The following is a 12,388-nucleotide window of genomic DNA, read 5'->3' on the forward strand; positions in this document are numbered from 1 at the left end:
GAGGGAATTGGGATTGTATAGTGAATAGGGCATAGGATTATGAATTGAGAGACCCTGAGGTCAATTGCGGCTTGACAGGTCAATTAATATTTCTGCACCATAGTGTTAGATGAAATATAGCTCCTGTATGTCTATGCATGCTGCAATCACATCTCCGACTGCAGTGTAGACATACCCTGTGAAGTTTTTTAGTTAGATGAGAAGGAAACAAAAAGTCAGTGGAGTCATTAACGCATAAGATTGAGGAGAATTTAGAGACAGAAGCTGATATTGCTTAGAGCCTGAATTCACTTATTTGCCTCATTATTCACAAAAATAAGTGGCAGGTAGTGTGACTTAATATCCGGGAGATCCATTTTATTTGGAGGAAAGGGAAATAAAATGTGGAAAAGCTGTAAAAAAATCACTGAAGTGAGCATGTGGCTATTTCAGATTTTCAGGCAAAGGGCTCAGATTAATTCAGTTCCAGAATTATGAAGACCAAAGCAGGGAAGATGAGAAACAAACTGGTGGGAATTTATAAGAGATTTCTGAGGATGTTGGAAAGATCAGCTGTCATGAGAGTAGCTAATGTAACCCATATTTAATCAAGGTTGATAGAAGAACAGGATACCTTTAAACCTTATATGCCAAATTCTGCATATAGCATTTAGCACTTAGTCAGACAATGGAACAGGAGTCTGTTTGCATGGGCCTGACTGCAGAATTGGGGCCTAAGGGAGTGCACAATTTGCAGATGTAATAAGCCGATCACTAGCAGTAAAATATAAATCAAAGCAGTAGAGAAAGGGCACAAAACCATTATCCTCCCTTTCGAGGTCAGCTGTAGATAATTTTGGCCTGATCCCAGGCTGTTGTAAATCACCATAGCTCCTTTGACTTGAGCTGAGGATCTGGCCTTGTGTTATTTCAGCCACGCACTCATTGCATTTCATCTTAAAGAGATCACTCATTCTCTTCACATTTGGTCAGTGTCGCATTAGACCTACATGCAAACATGCTGGCATTCAAATGATTGTGGGTATTTCACAGTGACCTCCTAAGGCTTCCTTTAAAAGGCTTCCATGCTATCAGCTCTGGAAAAATATAAATGCACATATACCACTCTGCCCATTATTCTCTGACTTTCCTCCCAGAACTATGCATTTTTTTTACAAGAATAAATGATTTTTGACATTTTTGGGTGGATTTGAAGAACTTCTCTGAACTGTGTACTACTTGCACTGCAAGCTGTGTTATTAACTCAGATGCTGTTAAACTAGCTCAGGAACAAAAATAAGTTGTTTTCAGGAAAGTACATGTGGTGGACAGTTTTTGTGGGGCAAATTCTGCAGCTAATGGGAGTTTGACTTGATAAATTCTGCCAAATCTTAATCAAGTTGGAGGAGAGTAACAAAGCCACTGGAAATGGTAAGGTTGCCTAAGTATTTATACTTGAGGAAGTAATGAAATAATTGGAATAAAAGTTGTCCAGTAATAAGCAAATAAAGTAGAGCAGAGAAAAGCACTTTTGAATGATAAAATGAGACTGAAATATTCATGAAGTATTTTTGCAGAATTCTCTAGCAGATTCCAGTTTAGTCTTAAAGGTTCATTGAGCCATCTCCATTTTTCCCAGGAGTTCAGACCATGTAGTTTTATATACTTGTTCCGTATTATCAAAGAGAAAAACGAGCTCAATCCACATGATGTGTTCACATGCAATACAGGCTTGTTGCAGTTTTGTTCTATGGCTGTCTTTGAAAAACGAACTTACCACAGAGTTCTTCTGTGTCAAGGTTGCTGAAAAGATAAGAATATATAAATTTAATTTAATTGCTGTTCTTTCGCTTTTAGTAAGGAGTAAGATTCACAGAGAGCAACTGGACACGCGGATAACATGAATATCCAGAGTTACAACAATTAATTTATATATAAAGTAGTTATAAAAACCTCATGTTTCAGAAGTTATGCCAATCTCTAATTATTAGGGACTAGAATGAGACCTTTGAGGGCCAGATCAATCCACATGTGTCTACCGCTAAGTGCCTACATCTTCCTCTGAGCAGGGGCAGCTCTAGCAATTTTGCCGCCCCAAGCAGTCGCCGCCAAATTGCCACTGCGCCAAAAGCGGTGGAGCTGCCGCCGAATTCCCCCCACAGGACACGGACTGCCACCCCATTCTAATTGTCGCCCCAAGCACTTGCTTGGAAAGCTGGTGCCTGGAGCCGGCCCTGCCTCTGAGATGTCTGGTATTGGCTGCTATTGGAGACAGAATACTGGACTAGATGGACCACATGTCTGACCCAATAAGGCAATTCCTATGTTCCTTGTTAGTACACTTTGTAGTACCTACACCTCAATATAATTGTGACTGGTACTTTAATATCTAAAATACATTGTGGTGCTTACAATAGTATTTGAAGTCATGGATTTTCCGTGGACCACAAAACTCTTTACAAACAAGTAAGCCACGTCACATTTTTGTGAAGTAGGTAAGTATTATGCCCTTTGAAAGTGTATAGGGAAAAGTGTAGTATCCCTTTCAGGGACAGGCTGATGCTGATAGCCTGCAGATAATCAAGGAGGCCCTGCCACACCCTGAGGGCTGAGCCATATAAATGGCCAGGATGCAGAGTTAACTCAGTCGAGCAAAGTAGAGTGAGGAATAGAAGCCAGGTAGGCTGCAGTGGGTGCAGGTTGCTTTCTGAGTACATCTATGCAACAACAACAAAAAAAGACTCATGGCAGGGAGTCTCAGAACCCAGGTCAACTGACTCAGACTCATGCTGTGCGGAAAAAATAGCAGTGTAGGCGAGGCTTGGGCTCTGTTTTTTTGCTGGGTTTCAGAGCCTGGGATCCAGCCTGAGCCCAAATGTCTACACTGATATATTTAGCTCCACTGTGCAAGCCCAAGTCAGTTGACCCAGCTCTGAGACTTGCCACTGTGGGTTGTGGTTTTTGGTGTGTAGACATACCCTCAAGCACCAGGAGACAAGCCTAACCTGACTTGGAGACTGGTGCGTGGACTGTAAGTTTAGGAGCCTTGAACCACGGTCCTGATGAACAGTTTGTTACAATGATTCCTGTCCTGAAACCTGATGAAAAAGGGGACATGGTATTTTTGTGAATATGGCTTCTTGCCTCAGGTGGCTAAAGAGAATCTTTTGCTGCTGCACTGGGTGAAATTAAAGTGGGGCACACCAGTAGCACCGTACTGGGCTGTAAGGGGATGTGTAGGGACTGCCCACACCTTTACACACCCATTTCACAGACTAGTAAACTAAGGCACTTGGAGATCACACAGTGGTCAAGGCTGAGCTCCCAACTGAACCCAGGAGTCCTAACACAGTCCCTAGCTCTGTTCATGATAGAACTTCCTTCCATTCATTACAAGGACTGAGATTGTTTCCTATATGGGGGGAAAAAATCAACAGTGGCTCAGGAAGTTCACTCTTTGTATTGTTTCATCGGGGGTGGGGTTCTGCTTCACAGGAGAAGCAGCGGTTCAGCCCCCAAGATTCCTCTGTGTCCTTGCACCAGCTTTGACCCCTAGCTGCACTGCCTGGCCATTCCCCGCTGCTCCTTGAGGAAGGAGATATTCCGCATCAGGGATTCAGTCAGCATTCGCTTCTACAAAGAATCCCACCCTGGAGCAGTGGGTAGTGATGATGAGGGAAGGATGTATGTTCCTCCATGGTGCCGGTCCTTCCCTTTCTGCCTCCAGCCCCCAGCATTCCCTCTCCTTCTCCAAGGAGGGGCTATCACAGGGATTGGGGGAAGAGCAGGGATGATGCTATGAAGGTTGCCCTCTTTCTTCATTGGTCCCCTGGTCAGGGATCTGCGCAAAATTCAGACACTCTGGCTAGCTCTTAAGGTGTAACTAATACACAGCACTTTGTTTAGGCTTGGCTTTAAAGTTAAGTGCTTTACAAGAGGAAGTGAAGAATTAATCTCTCATCTGCTACTAGCTGCTCAGATACTGGTAACTTCAGTGGAAAAAGGAAAATGCCAAACTGTAAAGAAATGGTTCAAACACATGGGAGTTTGTGGTTATGGAAAATTAACACATCAGTTCCATACCTAACCAAAAAGATATTTGGTTACTTTTTATTCCATACTCAAAGTACATCCATCTGCAATTTTTTTTTTGAATATCAACATTTGATAGACAAGTCTGGTCTGTTAAATGTGCATATAAACACTTTGCTCAGTTTAATAAAATCGCTAGAAATGATATATTATAGTTGTAATGATGCTCACTCTGTAATAAGGTAACACCTTGTTAAACAGAAATCTGACCCCTTTTTTGTATAATGTTTCTGTAAACAAAAACTAACTGGTACATGTATGGGGTTTTTTTTATATTTACATGGTAAGGATTTATAACCATGTTAAAATTTCCTAAATAAATAGTTTAAAAATTAGTTGATTTAAGAAAACTTCCATCTGAAGGCCTTTCTTTCCATTTTGGGATTAGAAATTGGTTTGAGTTACTCTACTGAACCATTTGATATCTGTATTGTCATCTAACAGTGTTTTTCCTGTCCCTGAAATCCTTTTTTCTCTCTCTCTGCCTGGAAGCGACAGACAGTCTAGTTTGGACTATCTCCCTTTTTCATTTGCTTCTGATATATTAGCATTTTTGCTCCATTGAAGAATTTTTACACAGAGTTAAATGGAGCTTTCACAGGACCATGTTTTTGCTATATATTTCTGCTGTAATGTAATAGAGACTATGACGTGCAGTGTTGTTTTAACAGTCAGTGGAGGTTATCATGAAAACATAGTTCTCCACATTACACACATCATGCAGGATTGCTGACCTTAACTGACACTTGTTCACAGTTTGTAGTTTTTTCCCTAAATTAGCATATTTTTCAATGTTTTTTCATCAAAGGAAGCTTGTGTCTCATTGCCAGAATTACAAGCTGTTGGGTACGTAACTGAAACCTTTACAAAATGAATGAAAATTACAGAGAGGGATAAAGCTATTAGAAGTGGTTTTCTAGATCTTGGGGGTGTCAATCCAGTGAAATACCAGGAATTAAATTAGCTTGCAAAAACTAACAAATCCAAAGTAATTTAAGATCTCGCAGTTCAGCATCCAGATACTTCTATCTCATGGCAAAAAATAAAACCTGAAGCATACTGTACTGTAGAGCAGAAGGAACGTTTTCCTTTTTTGATACCTTCTATCTTTGTCATTCTGTCTTCCTTCTCTCTCTCTCTCTGCAGCCTAGTTCCACTGTCAGCCTACTACCTTTACTAACACACCAAATAGAAATAATAAATATTAGAACATTATTGAATCAACTTAGTGGTACACAATCTTCTTATCTATTGTATTAATGTCTCTTTTTTTTTTTTCTTATGTTGGTTACTCTTCCAATACATTGAATGAAATTTAGTTGGTCTACAGTCCTCTGTTACTGCACCTCTACTTGGTAATTTCTTAAAGTAAAGATTAAAAAATGCAACAACAAAAAACCCCTCCAAGAATAAAAATGAAGATCAGAAGTCTGTTCAGAAATGCGGTTTTCAGTGACAATGTATGCTTTACAGACATAGGAATTAACAAAAGTTAAAGGAAGAGTACAGAGACAGATAAATCAGTTTTGTTTCCTGAAGCTCATCATGGAGTAAGACTCATTTTCATCCCATCAAATGGAGGGATTCTTTTAAGTAGGGCTGAAATGCTACATTATTTTTAATACCTGAAAGTCCAGATTTTCTGCCCTGGAGGCATTTTAATAATTGAAAAGAACATTATTTAAAAAACTTAAAATTCCCTTATTTACATGCATCCTTGCTTTGCACTTCACAGGTTTTTTTGTGCTTAGGTGACACTCTTGGTCGTGATATTGAATATAATAGATTTTAAGGCCAGAAGGGACATGATGATGATCTGTTCTGACCTCAAACAGCATTGCCACCTTTTCAGGTTTTCCCAGGGTCACCCTTTTTGTGGTAGTTGTTCTGGGAAATCTGTAAGGGTGCTCAGTACATGCTAACAGCTGTCTAGTTTTATGGGCTCTAAATCATCCCAAATGTCCTGTGTTTTTGTACATCAGAAGTGGCAACCCTACTCCTACATATCACAGGGCAAAGAACCTCATGGAGTTATTTCTGCATCAAGCCCATAACTTCTGATTGAGCCACACTATAAGTTATGGGAGGAGATGTACCAGTTCCAGAAACCCACCTTTCATGCTGATTGCCTGGTTCTTGCTGACTTTCTTCAGCAGAGGCCTGCTCTCTCGCAGGAACTTTCTCTGGGCCTGCCGTTTGAATGTGGCAGAGGTGTGTCATTGCTAAAGCAGCCATTTTGTAACTGGCTGCAGCAGCACCCTCTCTTCCATGTGGTAAGTTCTTAACTCCCATTCTGTTTCCCTTTTCCTACTCTTGAGGAGATGGTACATTCTTCTCACTCTCACACTACAGCCAGAAAAGTCCCTTATCTCGTCATCAGTGTGGTCCTTTCAGGTTACCCTGCAAAATCACCCTTCCCCAGCCCTGATGAGCACTGTCTGTATTCTGAGTGGATCCAACTTTAGTTAGCAGATGGTTAGCTGCTTTTCCTCACTCCCACACCTTCTGCCCATGCCAGTCATCAGTGGCTTTCACATACTAGCTCCATGTTGTATGAGGGCAATCCTCCGGTCAAGGTTCCTTCCCCACTCTGAACTCCAGGGTACAGATGTGGGGACCTGCATGAAAAACCCCCTAAGCTTATTTTTACCAGCTTATGTTAAAACTTCCCCAAGGCACAAACTATTTTACCTTTTGTCCCTGGACCTTATTGCTGCCACCACCAAGCGTCTAACAAAAATAACAGGGAAAGAGCCCACTTGGAAACGTCTTCCCCCCCCCCCTCCAATCCCCCCAAGCCTTACACCCCCTTTCCTGGGGAAGGCTTGATAAAAATCCTAACCAATTTGCATAGGTGAACACAGACCCAAATCCTTGGATCTTAAGAACAAGGAAAAAGCAATCAGCTTCTTAAAAGAAGAATTTTAATTAAAGTAAAAGAATCACCTCTGTAAAATCAGGATGGTAAATACCTTACAGGGTAATCAGATTCAAAACATAGAGAATCCCTCTAGGCAAAACCTTCAGTTACAAAAAGACACAAAAACAGGAATATACATTCCATTCAGCACAACTTATTTTATCAGCTATTTAAACAAAACAGAATCTAACACATATCTACCTAGATTGCTTATTAACTCTTTACAGAAGTTCTGATCTGTATTCCTGCTCTGGTCCTGGCAAAAACAACACACAGACAGAGAAAACCCTTTGTTTCCCCCCACCTCCAGCTCTGAAAGTATCTTGTCTCCTCATTGGTCCTTTTGGTCACGTGCCAGTGAGATTACCTTAGCTTCTTAACCCTTTACAGATGAAAGGGTTTTTCCTCTGGCCAGGAGGGATTTAAAGGTGTTTACCCTTCCCTTTATATTTATGACACCTTCATATTATATAAGAGCAAACAGAAGGCAATTTCCAGGGTGTATGTGTCACACAATACTGGGAGAAGAGCATAAAGTGGGACCTAACTCACCAGGGGACGTCAGCAGAGGCATACACCCTTAGCATAGCCTTTTTAGGTATTAGTGAGTGGGGTTTCTCTACACCACTTTTCTCTTGAAATTACAACCACCTTCTGACTGCTCTCGTTCACACCAACCCACTGCCACCAGTTTTGTCCAGCTGAAGAAAAAGTGCAGTGTATATTTTTTGCTTATGACTCCCCCTTTGGCTCAGCCTCACCCATTTCACAGAGCCAGCCATTGTGCATCGACTTTGCAGAATTGAATTGTGTAAATTGAGTGCAGGACGCTAGCAGTAAGGTTTAATGGTGAGAATAGTTTATATGGAAACACGCACCTTACATAAAATTTTAAATTTTTTATTTCAAATGGGTTTCATCTTGATAAGATTAAACTAACTGTTCTCTGTCAAGATGTAGATTTCATAAGTTAAGCAGTTTATAGCCCAATTCCAAAATAGCAAGTCTACTGTAATTGCCTTGTTTCCAAGAAGAATAAGAAACTGGAGATGGTGAAACTGACCATAAGTTTGAGCTCTATTTTTAATTTTATTGATGGATGAAAGTTGAGTGACTTACTTTTGCTAGGTTTTTTCCAATTACCTATTTTTGTAGGATTTTTATATTGAACTGTCCGTAAACTGGTGACACAATGTTACCTTAACACCTTTCACCCAGATAGGACCAGACCAGCTTGTGTAATGTATCTGAACTGTTGATATTTTGCAGGGAGGGTCACAGACTCTCAGTCTCTGCAAAATGCAGAACACTGACTATTTTAAAAATTGCTTATTTAAGCAGACATTTTCTAAATGGCACTTACTAAGGGTGACTTAATTCAAACCTAATTGGACCAAGCTGCATAGCTCCAAGGTAGGCCTCACACCTGGTTTGTTTGAAGACCTTGGAGGAAGGTGTGGCAAGGCAAAATAAGCAAAGTAATGCTGAGAAGCCTCGCCTTGCAGGTCAACAAGCAACCTGAGAGATGACTGACCTTCCAAAACCTTTGAGACTCAGCCATCTTGGGGAGAGGAAGTAACAACATCAACAACCAGCCCTCTCCAGCCTTTGACCATTCTCTCCTTGCACCCAAAGGAGGCCTATTAGCAAGAAGCACCATGCCAGCTGAACATCACCATCTGCTGCCTTGCTTATGCTTCCAGCTCCTACTCTGCAAGAGTCCAGAAGACCGTGGGAGCAGGAGATTTGCACCCCCCAAGTTGTATTAAGTATATTGTTTTTCCTTTTTCTGTGTTTGCTTATTAGCTGGGAGCTGTCCCAGCCTTTTTAGTTTTGGAGTGTGTAAGTGAAAGCGTGGCTGTGTGTGTGAGCACCCATAAAGTCCGCCCATAAAGGTGCCTGACAGAAAAGTTCCCCAGGCTTAGCCAGGTTTAAATATTGTCTAATAAAATTATTCATTAGTGTGTGTTCTGTATTTAAAGTCCTGAGAGGCTTGAAATTGTCATATGTAATTTCTGGTAAATAAGGGTTGTTAACTTTCTGTTTAGCATGCTTGTTAAAGTCTGTGTTAGAATATCTGTGTTGGGGAGGAGAGGTTAGCCACCACAGAGGAACTGAAATCTAAGAAGGAAACTTTATAATGGGCTCTGAGGTTGAGACATTAGATAATAATTTGTTTTCAGTGTTAAGCTACTTAACCATTCAAATTATATTTATATTTAAATATAATATATATTTTGACTGACTGTGGTGAAATCTTTTTAGGGACTTGTAACCATTTGACAGCTACCTTCTTAGACTCCTTGGAATGTATAAGGATTGATCATTTTCAGCACTAATTTGGTGACTTAACTCTATTCCAATACTGAGACTGATCTGATGTTGATTTGATGTACTTTATTCTTACTGTAGTTAGTTAATACAATGAATAGTAGTTTAGCTTTGGTGATATGTGTTCTTGCTTTGGTTTTAATGTAAAGGTTTTATACATTTTATAAAACTGATACTGAGTCACATTTTCTTTCAAAAAGCAAGAGGGGTCCAGTACCTTTGAGGGCCGGGCAGAGATATCGGCTGATCAACCTAGAAGCCTGACCAGCTCTATTAGGAAGCTGGCTCAGTCTTTGGTTCTCACAATGGCCACTTTACCCCATCGTTAGGCAGGCCCAGGTACTTCCATATGGTACAACATGTTGAAGTCATTGCTCTCTTGGTGTTACTCATGCCACTTTCTGGAGAGAATTTTGGAAGGATACTTATCAGAAAAGAGCCACCCCTAATCTTTAAACTAAGTGCCAATAGACAGAAAGATATAAACTAAGCCATAGCTGAAACCATACAGAACACATCATGGAGAATGTTGTGGTGGTACAATGACAGAGCTTGTGTATGATCCCTATCTTTTCTTTCACTGCAACCTGTGCTGCTTCACATCCTCTCTCCTAATTTCTTTCTGTGGAGAAGAAAGTAAATCAAGACTTGCTTCTTGACACTTATGTTTAAAACCTCTCACATCCTGTCTGCCAGCCAGGCTTCCTCTCCTCTTTCAAGTTCCTCCTTAAAATTCACTTATTTCATACTGATTGATGTTTCCTTCTATCTAAGATACTTATAGGCTGCCCATCACCATAGTATCTGAGTACCTCACAGTCGTTCAGTATGTTTATCCTCACAAAAACCCTGTGAGTTTGGGAAGTACTATGATTCCCATTTTACAGATGGGGAACTGAGACAGAACCAGGCTAAATGATTTGCCCAAGGTCATGCAGGAAGTCTCTGGCAGACAGGGAATCAAACCTAGGGATCATACTAGTGCCCAAATCACTGTACCATCCTTCCTTGTCTATTGTACCTACTACCCTTTGAGGTCCCATTGTCCTATGTGTCCAGATTGAGTTAAATAGTAGGCTTTCCAGGGCAGAGACCCTGTAATTTTGTATGTCTGTGATTGTTCGATACTATCAACATTAATAATATGTGTCTTCAAACAGCATAGGCATGAGTAAACCTAGCAAATTTCGTTCTTCAGAAAAAGGCCTAGCTAGCTGCAGAATCCGATGTAAGTAATTGGGGACTTAGAGGAGATTGGGGGGTAGAGGTGGAAAATGCTTAGCATAGGGTTGTGTCTGCAACATAACTCAGATTTGCAATGCACAACTTTACAATGTTCCCATTGGTATACATGCCAAGGAATGCCATAGTATAGATCAATGGTTCTCAAAGTAGGGCTGCCGCTTTATTCAGGGAAAGCCCCTGGCGGGCTGGGCCGGTTTGTTTACCTGCCACGTCCGCAGGTTCGGCTGATCACAGCTCCCACTGGCCGCAGTTCACAGCTCAGGCCAATGGGGGCTGCAGGAAGGGCAGCCAGCCCATCCCTTGGCCCGCGCCGCTTCCCACAGCCCCCATTGGCCTGGAGCGGCGAACTGCAGCCAGTGGGAGCCGCGATCGCCAAACCTGCGGACACGGCAGGTACACAAACTGGCCCGGCCCGCCGGGAGCTTTCCCTGAAGAAGCAGCAACCCTAGTTTGAGAACCACTGGTATAGACTACAGTCTGGTAATGCTGAACATGTGTTATTGACAATATTTTCCAGATAGCTGGCATTCTGATTCGTGGTGAGCATACTAGGCACAATGTATAGTGAAGAGCATACATGTCACATCAGCACAATTATTTTCAGAATCTCTGCTGCCTGTTAAACACAGTATTTTTTCACCTGCCTGACTTTCTCTGTTAAAACCCTCTGTGCCTAATATCATGAAGTTATTTTTAAGGACTATTTTAGGTATTCTTTTTAATATTCTTCCCCACCCACACCACATAGTTGAACATACCTAATATCCAAAAAAAGGCCATTCTACATTTGAGCCAGATTCAGTGACGATAAGTGCTAGCAGACATCCCTGATGGTAGAATCTCCAGGAATCCAAGATGTGGCAGTGCAAAGTAACTGCAACCTGTTCTTGGCTCCCCCTTTATAAGGGATCATTGCAACATCAACAATGGATAAGGGCTTCCCACAAAGAGGGCCTGGCTAATGCCCTGATTCAGTGCTACTCTAGAATATCCACCATCTAAGCTCATACAGAGCCTTGTTGGGATGAAAGCTACCTCCACCCCAGCAGATAGCCAGCACAGGGCCGTTGCATTCAGGATCTCCGTGGGGTTCAGTTCTGCTGGCACAGGGAAATGTAATTTACATTTGCTCATTATAGGAAGCAGTTATGCACAAGGTAGACATAATGATGTAAAGAAGGTTACATAAACAGACTTTATTGAACGCTCTGAATAGCATTTCAAAGCTTTTCATGAGCCAGCATCATTTAGACATTTCGCTACCAATGACTGTGGTCTCATAATAAGGATTTAGAATTTTATTGCTTAGTTATTAAAATCTCTTTTGTGTTCTGTAGTCATTCTGCTGTAGGGGATTATTGTTTAATTCTGGTAGTTGGAGTCATCTGTTTCTGCCTAACATTCATGGTTCTATGCTCATTGTGGTGGTGGCAGGAACTCTGGGGCTGGTATCCCTTATTGTTATGCAGAGGTATCCTTAGAATAATTAGTTATCACTTTGTGTGATGTGGTTACAACAGAGAATGAAATTGTTCTGAATAATGAATTGAGACAATATAATGTACAATGCTCAGACAACCGAACAAACCTATAAATATACACTATAAACTGCTCCCTTGCATCAGAGGGTGATTCACAAGAATGCAATGACTATGCAGCTGACTATACTAAATCAGTACTTCATCAGTGTGATATGTGCCAGCAATGCCCCTTTGCCATGTACATTGGCCAAACTGGACAGTCTCTACACAAAAGAATAAATGGACACAAGTCAGACATTCAAAAACCAGTCAGAGAACACTTCAACCTCCCTGGACACTC

At 41.2% G+C, this 12,388-nt stretch overlaps 1 protein-coding gene and 1 long non-coding RNA gene across 4 annotated transcripts in view; one reads left to right on the forward strand and one right to left on the reverse strand.

Moving 5' to 3' along the window:
* NECAB1 (N-terminal EF-hand calcium binding protein 1) overlaps positions 1-12,388 on the reverse strand; it is a 121,038-nt gene that overhangs the window by 57,137 nt on the left and 51,513 nt on the right. For all 3 annotated transcript variants that reach the window (XM_037892320.2, XM_043539364.1, XM_037892321.2), the window contains exon 4: positions 1,757-1,782. In XM_037892320.2, coding sequence (XP_037748248.1) covers positions 1,757-1,782 — 26 coding nt within the window. The remainder of the gene's footprint in view (positions 1-1,756; positions 1,783-12,388) is intronic.
* On the forward strand, positions 7,458-9,440 carry LOC122464430. The gene is made up of 2 exons (XR_006288444.1): positions 7,458-7,589; positions 8,497-9,440. It is a non-coding gene; the product is annotated as an uncharacterized LOC122464430 (long non-coding RNA).

The sequence above is a fragment of the Chelonia mydas genome, chromosome 2, assembly GCF_015237465.2.
Source record: "Chelonia mydas isolate rCheMyd1 chromosome 2, rCheMyd1.pri.v2, whole genome shotgun sequence".
Taxonomy (NCBI): domain Eukaryota; kingdom Metazoa; phylum Chordata; order Testudines; family Cheloniidae; genus Chelonia; species Chelonia mydas.